Source organism: Alosa sapidissima, chromosome 6 (assembly GCF_018492685.1).
Source record: "Alosa sapidissima isolate fAloSap1 chromosome 6, fAloSap1.pri, whole genome shotgun sequence".
In the NCBI taxonomy this organism is placed as follows: Eukaryota; Metazoa; Chordata; class Actinopteri; order Clupeiformes; family Clupeidae; genus Alosa; species Alosa sapidissima.
In genome coordinates, this window is record NC_055962.1 from 8,049,584 (window position 1) to 8,066,558 (window position 16,975).

The 16,975-nt window shown below is 41.3% G+C and overlaps 1 protein-coding gene across 1 annotated transcript in view; it reads right to left on the bottom strand.

Moving 5' to 3' along the window:
• Window positions 1–16,975, bottom strand: part of fig4a (FIG4 phosphoinositide 5-phosphatase a) — a 91,122-nt gene that overhangs the window by 47,015 nt on the left and 27,132 nt on the right. Inside the window, 7 exon segments of the mRNA XM_042094376.1 lie at window positions 5,566–5,663; window positions 6,791–6,953; window positions 7,374–7,474; window positions 9,473–9,601; window positions 9,860–10,008; window positions 12,809–12,859; window positions 12,999–13,155. Coding sequence (XP_041950310.1) covers window positions 5,566–5,663; window positions 6,791–6,953; window positions 7,374–7,474; window positions 9,473–9,601; window positions 9,860–10,008; window positions 12,809–12,859; window positions 12,999–13,155 — 848 coding nt within the window.

The window sequence follows — 16,975 nt, forward strand, 5'->3', positions numbered from 1 at the left end:
AATTATTGTGTGGTGGTCAATGTTGATATTGTGGTGGGCCACCACAAATAAGTCAACGTAAGTGAAACACTGTTAAGTCCCTGCACTGGCTTTCAGTAAGTCACAGAATTTACTTTAAAGCACTACTGCTTGTTTATAAATCAGTAAATGGACCTAAATACCTATCAGACATGCTTCAGCAGTACACAGTTTTAAGTCTAGACTTAAGACCAAACTGTTCTCAGATGAGTTACAAATTCTGAATCTGTCCTTAAATTATTATACCTTGTGTTGATTTGGTGTAAAATGTGTAATGTGTAAAATTTTGTCTTTTTAATTATTCTTTATTTTTAAGTGATGTTACTTATGTGTAGCCTGACGAGCCAGACCCACATTAAAATGTAGGGTCTGGGCACTCACCGTTCGCAGTGCTCAGTCCGAGGGGCGGGATAATCAGTTGTCTTTCAAATTCCCTCTGCACGCAATAGGACAGCGGCAGCGCTATGAGTCCCATACGTTTCCCACCAGCGGAGCTAGTTGGCTAGTTCAAACGTTTGCCAACTTAATAAAAGCTTAATTCGTGTCACACTGTTCGCCAGCAGCAACATCCATCTTATTTGTTTTCAAGTAGCAGGGAATTCAAGCCAAAGCGTTGCAACTCTGCCATCAATCATTATGTTAAGCCCACCTAACGACTCTATACACGATTTCATTGGCCTGATTAAGTTTCGATTTTTGGAGCTCACAAGCCAACGGAGAGTTGCTAGACTAGCCCTGGGCGCATCTAGATTTCTAGGCTAACTTATGTGTTTTTTATGTCTTGATGTGTTTATGTTTTCTTGAATTTCCCCTGGGGATCAATAAAGTATCTATCTATCTATGTTTTCTTTTTCATTATGATCTTTACTTTTTAAACAATTAGGTCATCTACTGTATGACATGACCTAATATGCTGAGGAAATAAATTCAAAAGTGCTTAGGGAAGAAGTTTTTTTTTTTCACATACAAGGCATTTCAGGCCACAGATATAACCTGGGGGACACAATGAAAATAAATTAACACTCCCCTCAATGTCAACACTTATTTCTTTGCATTGATGTGCGACTACAGAGTTGATGAACTCCGGTGATATGCCAATTCCTTGCTGCAGACATTGCAGAGGACTTTATTTTCAACACTTTATTTTTTTATAAACACCATCAGGCCGTTTTTAAAAGTAAATGTTCCAATCAATGATCCAGGCAGCACGTTTTCTTCTCTCTCCTTCATTTTACAGTCTAATTTTTACTGACTAGAACGGCTCGGGGTCAAAGGTCATACAGAATCGATTAATCTGCACAAATTTTTTTAATCAGTTATTTTTTCTCAAATTAATTAATCAAAATGAATCAGTTATTTTGACAGCCCTAGTAATTACGGCTGAAACTTATAATTACTGCTGTCAATGGCAACAGAATTTGTGCGTCTGATTTACGTCTTTCATATCACTCCGGTCACTTCTTGCAATGGAACTTCATTCAAAAGTGAAAGCAGACAGTTGACCAGCTGTGTTTTAAAGAATGTTTGATTCAAGTTCAGCGTATGTTGCAAACTATTTGTTTCTCAGTAAAAGCCATGATGAAACCGTAACAAATAAATGTAAAGAGACATATCATGTGGAGTTTATTTTTTCGTTTTGATAAGAAGTGGTACAATAAGCAGTATAATGTATAGAACACCCGTCATTATCAGGAAAATAAGTCCCTTCAGAGTGAAGCAAGACCCCCCCATAAGGCCCTGTCGGGACTTATTTTCCCGATAATGACCGGCGTTCTATACATTATCCCTTACTTAATAAACAATATTTTATTAATGTTGTGCCAATATTTGAGGTCTCCACGTATAATGGGCTTGAAGATTTTAAGTATTAAACATAGGAAGGTTGTGATTTTCAGTCATTTGCAAACAAATAAAATGGTATGTAGGGTAGCTACTGTAGTAGGCACATGGGAATCTAAGTGGTAGTAGCTCAGAGTATAGGTATTTAGTGTGCATAGTGCCAATATTGTACTATAGATAAATAAATAGTGTCAAAATCATTGTTTTACTTCAGGGACAAGAATGAAAATGCATAAGTATACAATGTAACCAAGTAAGTGTATTTATCTATGAAGGAAACATGGTACATCATTGACACTTTGTACATGAAATAACTATAAACTAAGGTATTCCCACGTTGATTTTCTGGTTCCTACTACCTACCCCTAGTCCTTCTAAAATGGTATTTGGGGTAGGTAGTGCATTTGTTAAAGTGCATTTGTTATGGAGACTTCAAATATTGGCTCGACAATAACAAAGTATTGTATTTGCATACTAAATACTGATTGATGCCATGTGGGTACAACAAATGAGCCCCCAAAGACCCCAATTTCACCAGTTTTGCATTTTGTTCCAAATCTAGGGCCTTATATAAAAACGAATAGGCATGCAGTACAAATGTGTAATGGTCCAGTCATACAGAGAACATGTTTGTCTTCCATCTTAAAAAGATTGGGCAGACTAGGAGTAAAGCTTTTTAAGATATTCATGTCCAAACATGGCCTCCATGATGAGACATTTTGCCAGTGTAAAATTGATGAAAATTCAAGGGTGAAAAAATGTACGAAAACGTTGATATGGAACAAAAATATTTAAATGTCTAAGTTCTAGGACCTAAATATTATGTAAACAAACCTTGAGGCGGTACAGCAACCATTTTCATAGATTCTGTATGATTTGACACAGAATGACCCATTACTGTTTGCTTTTGTTTATGTAAAGCACATTGAATGACATCTGTGTATGAAATATAAATAAACTTGACTTGACGTATGCATGTGTGTCTGCATGCATGTGTCTGTAAGCGTGCGTGCCTGTATATCCACGTGATAAAGGACACCCGATAGCCACTGTCCCTAACACACACCCACACACAGGTGGGATTTTGTGTGACATATCCAATGCGTTGAACGTGAGGCTGGGGTTATAATCCTCTCAGTGTGTGTCGGCTGAGTCAGAGATACAGCTGTGCTGTACACACACACACACTCATGAACATACTCAAATAAACATAAACACAGCAGCACAGACACACACAAACTCTCTCTTCTACACACATATAATCAATCTCTCACACACACCCACACCCACACACACACACACACACACAGACACACAGGGTGTAATGATCCATTGCTAGTACGATGAGTGTTATCAAAGTGAGATTGGCCAACAAGAAGTGATGCACAGGGAGGGATAATGCTGTGATTGGCCATCATGTTCAGCACACGGTGAACAGACGGGACTTCTTCAGCGGCACCAGCCTGCCAAGTGCACAGATATGGAGGGGACCACACACTCACAGACGTACCCTTAGAAGCACCCTTACAAGGGCTCAGGGTGGGTAGGGGAAATAAGGAAGAGTCCACGCAGAGCAAATGTACAGTTAGGAACCCATGGAGGACACAGACATACATTGCAACTGGAAAGTTTTCAGACCCTTTCAAGTTTTCCACATTTTGTTATGTTTCAGAATCATCTTAAAATTTATCATCAATCTACACACAAAAAAGCAGGCGTTTGGAGTGTTTTGTAAACGTAAAAAAAAATAAAAGACTGAAATATTCTATTTACATAAGTATTCAGACCCTTTGTTATGATGCTTACAATTGAGCTCCGGTGGTCCTCAATGGTCCTTGAGATGCTTCTACAACTTGATTGTCTAGCTGTGCCTAAATTAATTCATTGTACATTATATGGAGAGGCACACATCTGTCTATATAAGGTCTCACAGTTGATGTATGTCAGAGAGAAAACCAAGCCATGAAATTGAGACAATTGCCTGTAGACCTGCAAAACAGGATTGTGTCAAGACACAGATCTTGGGAAGGATGCAAGAACATTTCTACAGCGTTGAAAATGCCCAAGAGCATAGTAGCCTTCATTATTCTCAAATGGAAAAGTTTGGAACAACCGTCATCCTTCCAAGATCTGATCGCTCAGCCAAACTGAGTAATCCAGGACGAAGGATCTTGGTCAGACGGGTAACCAAGGACCCAGTGGTCACTATGAATGGAATCCAAAGTTCCTTTGTGGACATGGGAGAACTCGTACAGATTGACAACCATCAGTGCAGCTCTTCCACACATGGTGTAGGGAATTGTGGCCAAATAGTTCAGTGTTCGTTTCATCAGATCAGAGGATTTTACTTCTCATGGTCTAAGAGTCGATCAGGTGCTTTTTGGCAAACTCCCGTCAAAAAATGGCTTCCGTCTGGCCACTCAAACATAAAGCCCTGATTGGTGGAGTGCTGCACTGATGGTTGTCTGTGAGGTTCTCCCATGTCCACAAAGTATCTGGGATATGGGAAATGAGATATTTCAGTCTTTTATTTATTTTTTTATAAATTTACACACTCCAAACACCTGCTTTTTTGTGGAGTATCGGAGTATTGTGTATAGATTGATGAGATTTTTTATTTAATTGAATTCATTTTAAGATGAGTCTGAAACATAAAAAATGTGGAAAACTTAAAGGTATGTGTGTGTGTGAGAGAGAGAGGGGGAGAGAGAGAGAGAGATGAGTGTGTGATGAGATTTTTGGTGTATCGCTCACTTGCAATTTTACATGAATTAGTTTATTACTTGAAGTTTCCACAACTTAACATCATATCGACTCTAGGCTACAGCCGCTACAAATAACCATACGTTTTAACTTGCTAATACATTAAATCAGCTAACATCAATGTTTACGTTGCCTTGTGTCGGCTACGCTTGGTGAGCTGATGTTAAAGGAACACACCAACATTTTGGGAAATTAGCCTTTTCACTTTCTTCCCCAGAGTTAGATAAGAAGATACATACCCTTCTCGTCTCTGTGCATGCAGTTACTCAGCTTAAAGCACGCACCGTTAGCATAGCTTAGCATAGTTTATTGAGGTGGGCAGTTCTAACTAGCCTATAGCACCCAAAAGTGACATACAGTAAGAGCACCAACATTTTATCATTTACATGTTTAGAGACGAGAAGGGTGTGTATCATCTTATCTAACTCTGGGAGAGATGGTGAATAAGCTAACTTCCCAAAATGTTGGCATGTTCCTTTAATAACTGGATGCTTTCGGCTCAGATGTTGAATCATCGTTGATGTGCTGTTGTGGTACGCCAGTTCAGTTCAGTGCTTTGCAGTGGACACATTGCACCTTGTCTTCTTTTCTAAGTTTGAAATGATCCATAAACTTTAGACGTTCTCTGCCTTTTACAGATGGTTTCTTGGTTCGCCGTCATTGTGGCAACTTAATTCTGAAAGTGGTGTCCGGCTTAGTAATAACAGTCAGTGTGAAACAATAATCCCTGATCTGAGCAGGCCACAAAAACGGAAATTATAGGAATTAAACAAAGCCTCGAGGCAGATAATTTTCCTCCATCATTTTTTGTAATCAAATTATTTGAGTTACTCGAGTAATCGTTTCAGCCCTAATACAGGCAAGTGTGAACATAGCCTAAGGTGATGGTGTCCCCACCATAAGAAGAATCAGGGAGACTCAGGAGAAGGACGCAGAAGGACTGACCTTGACCAGGTTGAGGATGATGATGGGTGAGCCAAAACGCCGGAGCATCTGATCAAAGTGCAGCCCAGCTACATGGGCATATGGGTCCGCCTGGTCCACTGAGAGTCAGAGAAAGAAAGGGAGGGAGGGAGGGAGAGAGGGAGAAGGAGAGAGAGAGATAGAGTGTGACCAATACAGACAAATAAATTCAAGTACACGCACACACACAAGCATACATTCATACACATACGCAGAATCATATACTCTTTTTTGCTATGTATCTATTGACGTGTACGTGTGACATTTTCAGATTTATTGTATCAACAATTGCTATGGCAATATAAGTGACCAATAAAGCATTTTGAATTTGAATTGAGGGGTTGGGGGGTAGAGAATGTGAAACACAGAGAGAGGAAGGAAGTGGCCCCATTACCCCCCCTCCTAGACACACACACACACACACAATTAATATACCTTTTTTATTACTACTATTTCATTCATAGGAGTACATGAGACCGAACTTGAACTTGAACTACACAAGTTGAAGTGGTGATGTTCAGTAAGAGAGCTGCAGTTAAAGCACTGCACCCTGCGCCCTTTCTCCTCTCCTCTGCATCCGCCCCCAGTCTCCCCCGCAGGGCTCTCTTGTTCGTTACCGGCCTTTCCGTGGCCGTCTGTCTCGGTGACCTTGCTGCACTCACAGGACCACATGGTTTCGCAGGTGGCCCGTGGAGCCTTGACATGGACGTAGAGGTGTCCGCGCTGACCTCTCATTTTCACCCCCGGTTTGTATTTTAACACTGTTTGGCTGCGTAGGATCTGGAATGTGTGTCAGGGCAGTGAGAAAGTAAGTAAGTGGCTAACTGCTCATTTTCACCCCCATAAGCCTCTGGACACGTCAGCGGACAGTCAGTAGGAGAGAGAGAGAGTGGCCTGGAACACCTGAAGCCACGTCATAAGATTGAAACCAGCTGTTCTCCCTGTTATGTGTGAGCGCTCCTGTTATGAGTGTAAGTTGAATAAAAATTGTTTTCAAGGAAGGAGGTATTAAGTCAAGCACACATAAATGTATACATGTGCACACAGATACACACACAAACAAACTCACATACACGCATGCACACATATCCTCTAAAACTCTCTCCCTCACACACACACACACGCACAAACACACACAAACACACACACACACACACACACACACACACACAGTAATATTCCCTCTCCCTCTCACACACACACTTACAGCGTATGGGTGGTTTGGGCATCATGGTGGAGATGTCTTGGCTCCAGTAGAGAGGCACAGATCCGCGCACCTGCACATAAGACGAGTAGCTGCCTGCCGTGAACGACATCACCGATGCATCGTGAATGATCTGCTCCGTTTCAACCTCATTGGCCACGTCTCCCTGCGCACACACACGCACAAATGATTGTATTGATTGACTCTATTAGCATAATACAGCCTTATTCATATCTCCTATAATTTAGGTGGATATTTACAACAACATTAACAAGGTTAATTTAGATGGATATTTACAAGAACATCTAGAAACATAATGCACAATACACATTGCATGATTGGTAGCATTTAATACAAAGCTTGTTTTACCCAAGCAAACATAACCAATACAAGAAAGGTAGACAACACATATCGTCACAAAATGTGACGAGGTTCAGTCTGAAAATTATTAACAGTGTTGACGTTGTAATAGGTTGCAGAGAAGGTTGTTACATGTTGAGACTGTCCAACACTGGAGTGCGGGAGTAAGATGGGCTTGTCGTGGTTATGTGAAACAGTAAGGGTGTTGTCATGGTGATGTGGTTACCTCACAGTTGGCTCCCCTCTTCAGGAAGCGGGTGCCAGCGAAACGACTGGAGCGCCGAGCAATCAGACTCACGTGCACCGGCCGCCCGTAAATCAACAGCTCTGCGGCAGCAGGGTTAGGGGCAATACACACAATGGTACACACACACACATACAAAGTACACCTCAAAACGCACACGTATATACATTAATGTACAGACACAGAAACAGTCTTAATATGACAAAATACGCAGAATAAGTATTCAGCACACAACACGTTACATTTATATAGCGCTTTTCTCGACACGAGCACATGAAGCAAGCTGACTCGCCTCGTACTTTCTCTTTGTTTCTCCCCACACCCACACACTGTGGAAGTTAGAGATATGCTCACATTTCTAGCTTTTCATTGGCCTGTTATTCAAAAGTGAAAAATATACTTATATAATTATGTTTTCATAATTCTACGTTTAATTAGCTTTGATTATGTACAGTATGAGGCTTAAGGCACATTCTTTGGCTATGTACAATGCAAAGTATTTTCCTGATACAACTTAAACTGTTCATAATTGTTACAATAACATGCTTAATATGCATCACGTAAATCAAACAAACACTGCCTTCTGGCTAGCACACTTTCTTACTATCAACAATGCAGCTGTTAAATGTCTACTTGAGTTGTTTTTTAAAGGATAACTTTTTTTTTAAAATTAAATGTTATTTAAATTACAAGTTATTACAAGGTTTTTACAAATTACATTAGTTATTACAAGGATAACTTTTGTCCATGAGCTTTGAGGTCAACCTCCTTAGGGAGTCTGGAGTAATAACAGTGTTGTCTCATCATGAGCTCTTTTATTTCCTCTGTATGTAATCCATCAAGAATGCCCTTTTTATCCAGTTTTAGTTCTATAAATAGTGGTAAGACATTGTCTAAGACAAACATGTTGCGCTCATGGTCATTAGGATGCTTGTGTGATTGTAACCCGTCTCCAGCATTGTAAATAAAGCTTTGTACTCTGCCGTACGGTCGGCAATACTTTTTGCCTCTTTGTGGATTAATACTTAAATTTTACCACACTGCCTTCTGGCTAGCACACTTTCTTAAAAACAACACTGCCTTCTGGCTAGAACACTTTCTTAAAAACGTTAACGACCAGTACAGAGACAAGTACTTGAGTGCCCTCAAGCTGCCCCTCACCACTGACCAAAAGCTAGACTCCAGATGCCGCTGAACGAATCCGGAGACTTGATGGTGAGCAATAACACACCAACCTAGGCAGCCTCGCGCAAATGGAAAGCAGCCAGAGCAGTGGAGGAGGCAACAGAAGCTCTCAGACATGCTGACAACATGGGAAATGTACAGCATGAAAGAGCAGCTAGCCGCCCTGCGTGGAATAAGGCGGAATTACGGCATCATGAACAGGCCACAAAGTGGGCCTGCGGGTAGCCATCAAAGCCATGTCAGAGGCAGCAGAGAGGCGCAGCCAGGGAAGAGGAAATACCCCCCCTGGGCATCTAAGTAGCGGGTTAAAATGACGGGGGGGGGGGGGGGGGGTACGTTCTGGTACGCCAGAATTAACTGTTGAGCCCTCTGGAGGCATCGTGGGCTCATTGACGAAACACTGAAGAAGGAGCATTGGTAGATCTTACAACTGTTTAGTCCAATGCCCAATGTCTACATGTATGTGTATGTACAATAGTAGACCCTCCCACACTACCTGCATTACCGGGTAGGGTTACAACAAATGATTATATTCATAGTCGATTCATCTGTTGATTATTTTCTTAATTGGCCGGTTAGTTACTTGATCAATAAATAACAATCTTTGTTTCACAAAGCCCAAGATCAAGTCCTTAAAAGAATTTTGTCCACATGCCAAAGATGAGTACCAGTAAGTAAACATGAAAACATTCAAGTTTAAGAAGCTGCAATTAGAGAATTTTTAGGTGTTTTCCATAAATTCCTTAATTATACAAACTGATTAAACAATTACCAAAATAGTTGGTGATTCATTTAGGAGACAAATAATCGAATAGCTGATTAATTGTTGCAGCCCTGTCACGCCTATATGCATACAGATCCCCACCCTAGCTGCATTACAGGAGCCAAAAGGATACTGGACTGGCCGCAGAAGCCATGGATAATGTAGAGGAGCCAATCAGGATGCAGGGTTTCCTTGACCTTGTCAAACAGACGACAATTCCATACGTACTTGCCATAGGGCTCATTCCTGACGCCATTAACCACTGCACACATCCACCCACACACACACACACACACACACACACACACACAGAAAAAACAATCCACATGTTCACATGGATATACACACACGTGTTGGTAGAGATATGTTCACATGACTGAACATCATCAAAGAAACAGAGCAAGAAAAACAACAACAAAGATTAAAACACACAAACATAGACACACACACACACAGACAGACAGACAGACAGAGACAGACAGACAGACAGACAGACAGACATACAGACATACACACACACCTTGCGTGGGAAGGCCCTCATCTTCAAAGATGTCAAAGCTGTCTTGTTTGCTGGTAGTGGTTGCCTCCACCTCACCCTCCACTCCCTCGTACGGAGCTCGCAACACACACATGTTATACTGCAGAGAGTGGCTCAGGTCGTAGCTGTAACTGTGTACACACACACACACACACACACACACAGACAGACAGTTAAGTTAAACCCTTCTATCATGTGTGAGTTTGGACATTCAACTTTTAATAACAGATATTTCTGTTTCTTAGGATGTATCTGTTTGCATGTGTGTGTGTTTGTGTGTGTGTGTGTGTACACGTGTGTGTTTGGCAGTTGTGATAGGAGTGTGCATGGAGTGCTACTGACAAACATATGTCACACCCCATGATGGCCTGCTGCTACTGCGTCCACATTCAAAGCCACATTCTGTCTGACACAGACAGACAGACAGACACACATATACACACACACACACACACATATTATATATGCGTTATATAATCCATTGTGCCGCCTGCTTCAGAGGCCTACTTCAAACCTCTGCATTCAGATCACTCCAGAGTTTATTACAGATAATCTAAGGGTAGATGAGGCTATTCAGTCGCCCTTGGTGACCTAACGGAACAACTCGCTCCTCTATTTGGTGCGTCTGTGGATCTGTCTGCATCCATCTGTATCTCTTCACACTCACTCACACACACACACACACACACACACACACACACACACACTAACCAATCTCTCTGGAGAGCTATGACATTTCTTCTGCAATCTCAGGTTATCACTTCATTATTATTCCAAATGTCAGACAACGTTCCTCTCCGCAGCCTGACCTGATGTATCACTCTCACACACCTGTGTATGGTGGGGTTTCATGAGGCCATGCAACCCACACACACACACACACACACACACACACACACACAGAACTTTGGCTTTGGCTTGAAATGCCCAAATTGCAAACTGCCTCCTGCAGGAATCAATATTTAGAATAAACAATAAATAAATAAATAAATATACACAGACACAATATACAAGAAGCTGTAGGCACAAACATGCACTCACACATAAATACTGTGGCGGTAGTGGGGTAGTGTAACGGTTGGGCGCCAGATGGATTAATCCACCACCACTCAGACAGAGTGAAGATAAACGAAAGTTAAGAAATAATAACTAAATGGCTTTATAAAGCACCACAAAACATTAAATGGTTTTAACTCTAACTAAAAGACTTCAAGAAATGCAAACAGGTGTGTTCAAAAATTGAATATATTGTTCAGGACACACATGAACACCACACAAGCAAACAAATCACCACAACAGCAGTAGCAGTCCATTCAGCCTATTTTTAGGTCAGGCCACTAGGAGGCGGTAGGCGGTAGCCTCGACAAAAATGCAAAAAGGCAAGACGCAAAAAGGTCCAAAAACGAGAGAGAAAAGTATCTTCGGTCAAAAAAGACCTCTTCGGCATAAGGCCACAATAAATTCAAACAGGTTAACAAATTAAACAAATTATGCTGCTATTACAAGCTACACAAGTGCAGCACAAACAAGACCTTTTATTTAGGCTATAACTAATTGGCTACTATAACATAGCCGACTGCTTCAAAGCTCCCAGTGTGGATAAACCAATAAACAAAATAACATTAAATAGCAAAATCACTTAACGAAAAGAAGAGCTCTCCAAAACTAGAGCAAAAACGTGATTGCTTTCAGTTTACAGTTTAGATTAGATTACAATAAAGGCAGGCCGGCGCCGGAGGAAAGGAAAATGTAGAAATAAAAATATCCCCAAAAGACAAAATAATAATCCCCAGGAAAACCCCTAAGGAAACCCTCCCCAGTAGCCTATGTAATCTATATTCAACTTAAAGTCGCGCCGCTCACGACTAAACAACAAGAGCGCTTTTAAAGAGCACAGGACAACACAGAGAAGTGGGCCAGCTGCTACAACCTCGCTACTGTCGCGTGTCTCCTGCAAACAATGGTAAAACAGTTCTAATGCAAGGAGATCACGGAGCGAATGGAGTGCACACCAAAGGACCAAACAACTCGCACAAAACTACTAGCTTACCCACGTTGCGTGACTCCTGCAAACAATGATAAGACAGTTACAGCGCAAGGAGATCACGGAACGAATGGGGCAAGACAGGCCGACAGGCCAGGAACAACAACTTTGCTGCCGTGATCGCTTGCTGAACAATAATAAAACAGTTCGTTATTGCAAAGTGATCACGGAGCTCGGTTTGGACTAGACCAAACACGCACAAAACTCTGAACAACTCGGTGGAGTTATCAACCTGCCGAACAATGGAAAGACAGTTCTTTGAGGCTAGGCAATACTCACGGAGCGTCCGAGACAAGGACCAAACCAGGCCGCTCTCACAAGGCAAAACACTCTACCTGTCGTCACGTTCAGCCTACGCAGGGCAACACCAGCGAACCAAACACACAGCAGACGAAACACCGGTAGAGGGAAACGAGAGAGGCGGAGACAGCGCTACCTGGGCTGTTATTTATAGACGCTGACCATCTTCAGTATGTAGCTGCCATGTTTTCATTACATTACTTTATTATAGGGGGTCAGGTTTGATCGCCACAATACATATGTAATACATATGTAGACATATTAATATAGTATTAGTATAGTAGTCTCCTGATAGAAACCTATAGGCCACGTGAGCATAAACACACACACACAGTAATCTGTAGCTCAGCCTCTTTATTATGATTGATTAGAGAAACCTTAGAGTCTAAAGACAAAAGATGAATCAGACGAGTCACATGTTACGGCACGGAACATCACACTTCTGAGACACAGCGACCACACATTTCCAAGGTAACCTGAAGAACACACACACACACACACACACACACACACACACACACACACACACACACACACACACACACACACACACACACACACACACACACACACACACACGGTATTACCTGAAGTAAAAGTTGCTGGAGAGATCAACATTTTGGAAGATCCGGACGTATCTGAGGTCATCAATAAAATAGTTCAAATGTTTAATGGCAATATTAATATATTCAATATATCTGTAAGTGTTAATAAATATCAATAAAGATCGAATTCAGTTCAACAAAATCAATTACTTGTGTACACACACACACACACCTGGCTTCGTCTGGGTGTGTGGCGCGCACAGAATCATTAGGGATGTAGATCATGTTGGTGTCCTCGATCTTATAGATTGAATGTCCGCCGATGTCTGCTACTTTCCTGCGCTTGGTGATCAACACAATGTAGTAGCCTTCCAGGAAACGCACAAACCCTGAAAAAACACACACACACACACACACACACCACATTAACAACTGATAGAGCAGCTCACCAGAAAATAGAGAAAGTCTGGAGGTCGTCCAGAAAGCATATTAATATTGCAAGTTGTTTTAACGTTTAGTCAGTGTAAGTAATTGCAATTCCATATTAGCAACAGTTGTTTTTTGACTAGTCACAATTCCAAGACAACATATTCAAAATGTCAAGAAGACACAAAAGGGCTTAGAGCGCTCAGGAGACTTCAGATAATTACTTGCTCAGGTGCTCTTCTGCGACGGGTGAAGTGAGAATCCAAAGAAAAAAGAGTTTACAGAGGCACTTTGAGGTTGAAAAAGTATAAAAAGGCTTTTTATACTTTTTCAACCTCAGAGTGCCTCTGCAAACTCTCTTTTTTTCCTTTATATTGAAAATGTCATTTTGACTTTTAGATATCCCGGTTAAAGAAATGTACAATTCACCTCCCACTAGTCACAATGTTGATAGCAAAAATTTAAATTTTCACTAGTAAAAATGTCAATTGATTTACCGGTGAACTGATATCAACAATTCCATTTTTACCAGTAGCAATGTTTGTCCAATATTTCTTTTTCAGATACACTAGGAGAGGTGTCAAATTATTTGTGCTATAGGTAGGGGATTTCCAATGGTGGAAACAACTAGCAAGCATTTATAACATCCCTCCCTATACAACACAACATCCCTAAATCACTACCATATTTCCTGGACTATAAGTCGCCCCGGAGTATCAGTCGCATCAGTCAAAAAATGTGACATGAACAGGGAAAAAAACATATATAAGTCTTGCCGCATTTATTTAGAAATGTATTTCACAAAATCCAAAACCAAAAACAGACAGAGACTATGTAGCCTAACTATTGAGGCCAAAACGATTAATGTTAATGAAGACGAAGGAGTGAAGGCAGCCAAGAGGAGGGCCACAAAAGATTCACTGAAAGAAAATGCTGATGTGGTACACCAAAATTTGGTAAAATGTGTTGCATTTTACACACAAGCCAGCAGCAGATTAAATGCTCACGAGAGAAAAAGATGCGGTTTTAAAAGGACGTGCAGACCGAAACTGCAGCAAGCAGGTGATATTTAGAAATTTATTTAACAAAATCCAAGACCAAAAACTGACAAACTATGTTACTGGACAGATAGAGGCCAAAAATATTGAGAATTCTACCGGGAATGTTAATGAAGACAAAGGAGTGAATAGTGGCAAGCTGAGGCGAGCTGCCAACGAGGGCCCGACGCTAATTGTAAAGGAATTTACAAAAGATTCACTGAACAGAAATGCTGCTGTGGTACAGGAAAATTTAGCTAAAAATGTGGAGAATGCAATGCAATCAAGCATTTTAGGCGACATGAAGGCACAAGCAGGCAGCAGTGCACATTTTCGGGAGGCTACCTCCCAGAACGAGAGAAAAAGATGCACGTTTTAAAAGAACATGCCGAGGAAGGAGTGAATGGCTGCCAGCTGAGGCGAGCCGGGCGATAAAGAAGGCTGCCAACGAAGGCCCGACGCTAATTGTAAAGCAATTTACAAAAGATTCACTGAACAAAAATGCTGATGTGGTACATGAAAATTTAGATAAAGATGTGGAGAACGCAATGTAATCAAGCATTTTGGACGATATATTGGCACAATCTGGCAGCAGTGCAAATGCTCAGCAGGCCACCTCCGGGAAAGCAAAAGATTCGAGATTCCGAGAGAAGAAAAAAGGTTGAAGAAGATTGCTCATAAGTTTAGGATTAAGGATTTATTAAGGATTGATTAATCCTTTATTAAGGATTATGCATAATAATAAAAGTCCCGCAACTCTAGCCATCATAATGCGAGAGATTCCTGCACACATTTTACAGTCTGATAAGTTTAATTTAATAATGGAGTGGCCTGGATGTAACCTGACCCTAGCCAGATGAATTTCGTTCCGCTTAGCTCCGCCTGGCTTCACTCACATCCATCTGGGACCTCTTCCATTGAGAGTGATTTCTGCAACCGATTTTATGGTACAGCCAATCAGGACGCAGGGCGGGAGTTTCATAGATGTGACATAGCGTAGAAGCGACTGTGAGACTGTTATTAACGTCACGGGTTGGCTTCGATGTGAGTGGTTGAAGTAGCACGTCAATAGATGACGGACAAGTGGCTTATTCAATCATATGCAAGCATTTTTTGATTAGGCCCAGCCTTCTGAAGCAACACTTCAATGGATCGGTTCCAGATGGACGAGTGGAGCTAGGTGGAGCGAAATTCATCTGGCTAGGGTCAGGTTAGGCTGGATGCGGGACTATTGGCCCCATGCAGAGACACACACGTGCGCGCAGGACCTGTCTGTGTCTGTATCTGTGTCTTTTATTTAGGCTGCGCAAAGCACAGCACCTTTATTTGGGGCAGGCTTGTACAACCCCAAAACAGAAAAAGTTGTGTAAAATGTAAATATAAACAGAATGTGATAATATGTACGTCACGTAAACCCATATTTAGCAGCAAAAAGGACATAGACAACATATCAAATGTTGAAAATGAAAATTTGTACTATTTCATGGAAAGTGTATGTTAATTTTGATTTTGTGATGCCAGCAACATGTTTCAAAAAAAGTTGGGCCGGGAGCATGTTTACCACTGTGCTGCTTCACCTCGTCATTTAACAAAATTCTGTAAATGTTTAGGAACTGAGGAGACCCTTTGCTAGAGTTTTGAGAATGAAATGTTGTCCCATCACTCCCCGATATAGGATTTCAGCTGCACACAAGTATGGGGTATTCTTAGTCATGTTTTTCATTCCATTATGCACCTAATTTGACAAATCAACTTAGCACCTGGACTCTTCCTCTATGGAGAAATACTATTTAAATATGTGCAGAATTCATTTTGGCATTGTTTTCCTGAAATATTCAAGGTAGTCTCTGGAAAAGACATTGCCTGGATGGCAGTATATGTTGCTCAAAACCTATATACACCATTCATAATTGATTGTGCTTTGCCAAATGTGCAAGATGCCCATGCTATAGGCACTAATGCTCCTCCACATCATCATAGTTGGGTTTGGAACTGAGCACTAAAACAAGTTGGATACTTGGATAGGCCCTCTCCTCTTTAGCCCAGATGAGTCCATGATTTCCAAAAACAATGGCAAATTTTGATTGGTCTAACCACAGGACCTTTTTCCACGTCCTCAGTGGACTGTGCACATAGACAATGGTTATCAGAGGTTTTCCTGAGCCCATACAATGACAGGTCTGGAAACAGGTCTGGTGTTGATGCAGTGCCACCTGAGGTCCAAAGGACCACGGCCATCCAATGTGTTTTTCAGATCTATCCCTTGTTTGCAAAGATTTCTCTGGATTCTCTGAATGTTTTAATAAAATTATATCCTGTAGATGATCAATCATCATGAAGGCCTTCTACACTTCAGCGGTTGAGAGTGTTCTAACTGGTAGCATCATCACCTGGTATGGGAACTCCACAGTTAGAGATTGTAGTACTCTGCAGAGAGTAGTGCGCTCAGCTGAACATACTATAAGAACTCAACTCCCTGCTCTACAAGATATCTATTCCAGAAGAGTACTCCTAAGAGCCCAAAAGATTCTGAAGGACTTTTCTCATCCTAACAATGGATTATTCCTACCGCTGAAATCAAGAAGACGCCTATGTAGTCACAAAGCCAGAACTGAGAGACTCAGGAGAAGTTTTTATCCCCAGGCCATCCAAACGCTGAACTCACACTATACTGACTTTGCACACATTCACTCCTCAGCACTCTCAAACATTTCCCAACTCTGAATTCACACTATACTGAATTTGC